At 37.9% G+C, this 2,277-nt stretch overlaps 1 protein-coding gene across 1 annotated transcript; it reads left to right on the top strand.

Annotated features, from left to right (window-relative positions):
* The first annotated feature begins 511 nt into the window (after positions 1–511).
* On the top strand, positions 512–1,963 carry LOC139890406 (uncharacterized). Its single transcript, XM_071873291.1, has 2 exons — positions 512–1,148; positions 1,887–1,963. The coding sequence occupies exons 1-2, from the start codon at positions 512–514 to the stop codon at positions 1,961–1,963; spliced, it is 714 nt and encodes a 237-aa protein (XP_071729392.1).
* Positions 1,964–2,277: the final 314 nt, after the last annotated feature.

Raw genomic sequence — 2,277 nt, 5'->3', positions numbered from 1 at the left:
CTAAGAACATGAAATCTAGAGTTTTAGAAATGTTACCCAAACGAGATGAAATTGATATCAAGTTGTAGAGGATGAAGAGAGGATTCCAAAAGTACAAATTGTTTTGTTGTAAGCTTCCTTGAAATGATTTAGATGATGATTTAGTGAAGAAGATGAAAAGAATGAAAGTTTGGAAGTAATATTTGAGAGAAAAATGGAAAAGAAAAAAGAGAAGAGAAATGAGTGGTGGGGAGGGAGGTGGTGACTAGTTCAACTAGTTGCCACTTTGGTCAAGTGACAAGATTAGTCCCCCAAGTTATAGTCGGGTGTGGGAATTAACCAAATGAATTATTTTAAAAACGCTAGGATAAACGAGAGATGTTAAGATTAAATATCAGAAATATTAAAAACGTTAGTTAACAAAAGGTGCGAATTTAGATAACGAAAGATATTATCTAAAAAAAAGACGGTGTTAAAAATAAATTTAACGAAAAAACGCGGGATGTTACAATATGTTGAGGCGAAGTTGACGATGAAGAATATGTTGAATGTTATACCTCAACTAAAGGCATTAATGACTGAAAATCAACAAAAAATTTTTAGGGGAACTTGTTTTGGTCCTTGGCTAGATCTACTATACACAGGCAATGATCCGGGCCTTGTACATGCAATGCTCCAAAGAAGAAGTGAGCGGCCAATAGGAATAGACGAAAAGTACCCAGCTGATGATGAGGAAATATGGTTTACTTTCCGTCCGAATTTCAAAATTAGATTTAGTAGGCGGGAATTTTGTCTCATCACGGGGTTTAGGTTTAGTCATCGCACGGACTTGGCACATTACATTCCCAGAAGTTATGATGTAGAAACACCACCGATTAGACGACGTTGTTTCCCAAAACGTAAAGATAATGCAAACATTACAATTATCGATATCCAAAAGCTTTTATATAATGGTGATGATTTTGTGGTTAGTGATGAAGATTTCGTGCGACTAGCCATTATTTTGATTGTGGAGAGAGCATTTATGGGTAAGCAAGGGATTCATGCGGTGAGCAAAAAATACCTATGGTTAGTCGAAGACTTTGCTAAATTGAATGACTACCCGTGGGGTAATCGTATTTGGGATGCCACTTACCCCATAGTTAAAGACGGATTTCAAGCTCGGGAAAGTCAGTTAGAGGTCGGAAATGGTTATACTTTGGCGGGTTTTATGTGGTCATTTAATGTAAATAAAAATAAAAGTTTGGTATATTTGGATAATATTACTACATTTGAATCGTATATTATTTAATGCGTCCTTATTTATTTAATTTAGTAGATTGGATTCTTGAGGCATATCGACGAACCATTAAAAGTTTTGCCCACAAGACAGACAAGAATGGAGTACCGAGGGCCTTATTTTGGAAACGTTCATCGGCTGAGTCTTTTTCAGTCACTGAGTACCTGCATCTACTAAACGTTATGGTAAGTATTGTTTATAATATAAAAATTTTGTTGGTGCTGGAAGAATACAGATTAAAAATATAGGATAATATGGGTTCTGTGATGGGCGCAAGTTCAATCTTGCGTCCTTGCGTAGTGTAAGCGCAAGGTCCATTCTTGCGACCTTGCACCTGTATTGTTGAGGCTACGCAAGATTAAGACTTGCGTGGTCATTTACGAGTCGCAAGATTAATCCTTGCGCCCTTGCGCCGTCATCTTAGGTCTTTTGGCCAACGCAAGAGTAGTTTTGCGTCATCATTAACGAGGCGCAAGGTTCACCTTGCGTCCTTGCGTATGTGTTTTTAACTTTGCTGTTGTTGTACAGGATGATTGTCCTAAGAATAAATGACCTTTTCGTACTCTGCATCCCACTGATGTTGAGAGTGGATGTCAATGGTGGATAAAAAGTTGCCAACACTTTGAAGGGACGGAAGTTGATGAGGAAGTTGAAGAACCTATTGAAGATGAGCAGCAAGATGAGGAACATGGTGGTGGAGAATAGTCTCAGTCTCAATCTCAATCTCAATCTCAGTCTCAAACAAACATATCTACTGATGCAAAGAAATTATACAATTCTTTGGTGAAACGGATGGATAGGCAAGAAAAAGAGCTGCAAGAGTGTAGAAAACAAATAAATGATCACGAGAAACGTATATCTGAACAAGAGAAACGATTATCAGAACAAGAGCAACATCAAGATGAGGATTTACTTGGTCGATCCTTCTCAGACAATGAAAACGACAAATCAGCTCAACGGATTAGACGTGGAATGAGAGATCGACGACCAACACGTGTACTAAGCTCCCCTTTCATAAC

The sequence above is a fragment of the Rutidosis leptorrhynchoides genome, chromosome 2 (assembly GCF_046630445.1).
Source record: "Rutidosis leptorrhynchoides isolate AG116_Rl617_1_P2 chromosome 2, CSIRO_AGI_Rlap_v1, whole genome shotgun sequence".
Lineage (NCBI taxonomy): Eukaryota > Viridiplantae > Streptophyta > Magnoliopsida > Asterales > Asteraceae > Rutidosis > Rutidosis leptorrhynchoides.
The sequence above is the reverse complement of the archived record's forward strand: the minus strand, read 5'-3'. Positions and strand labels throughout refer to the sequence as shown.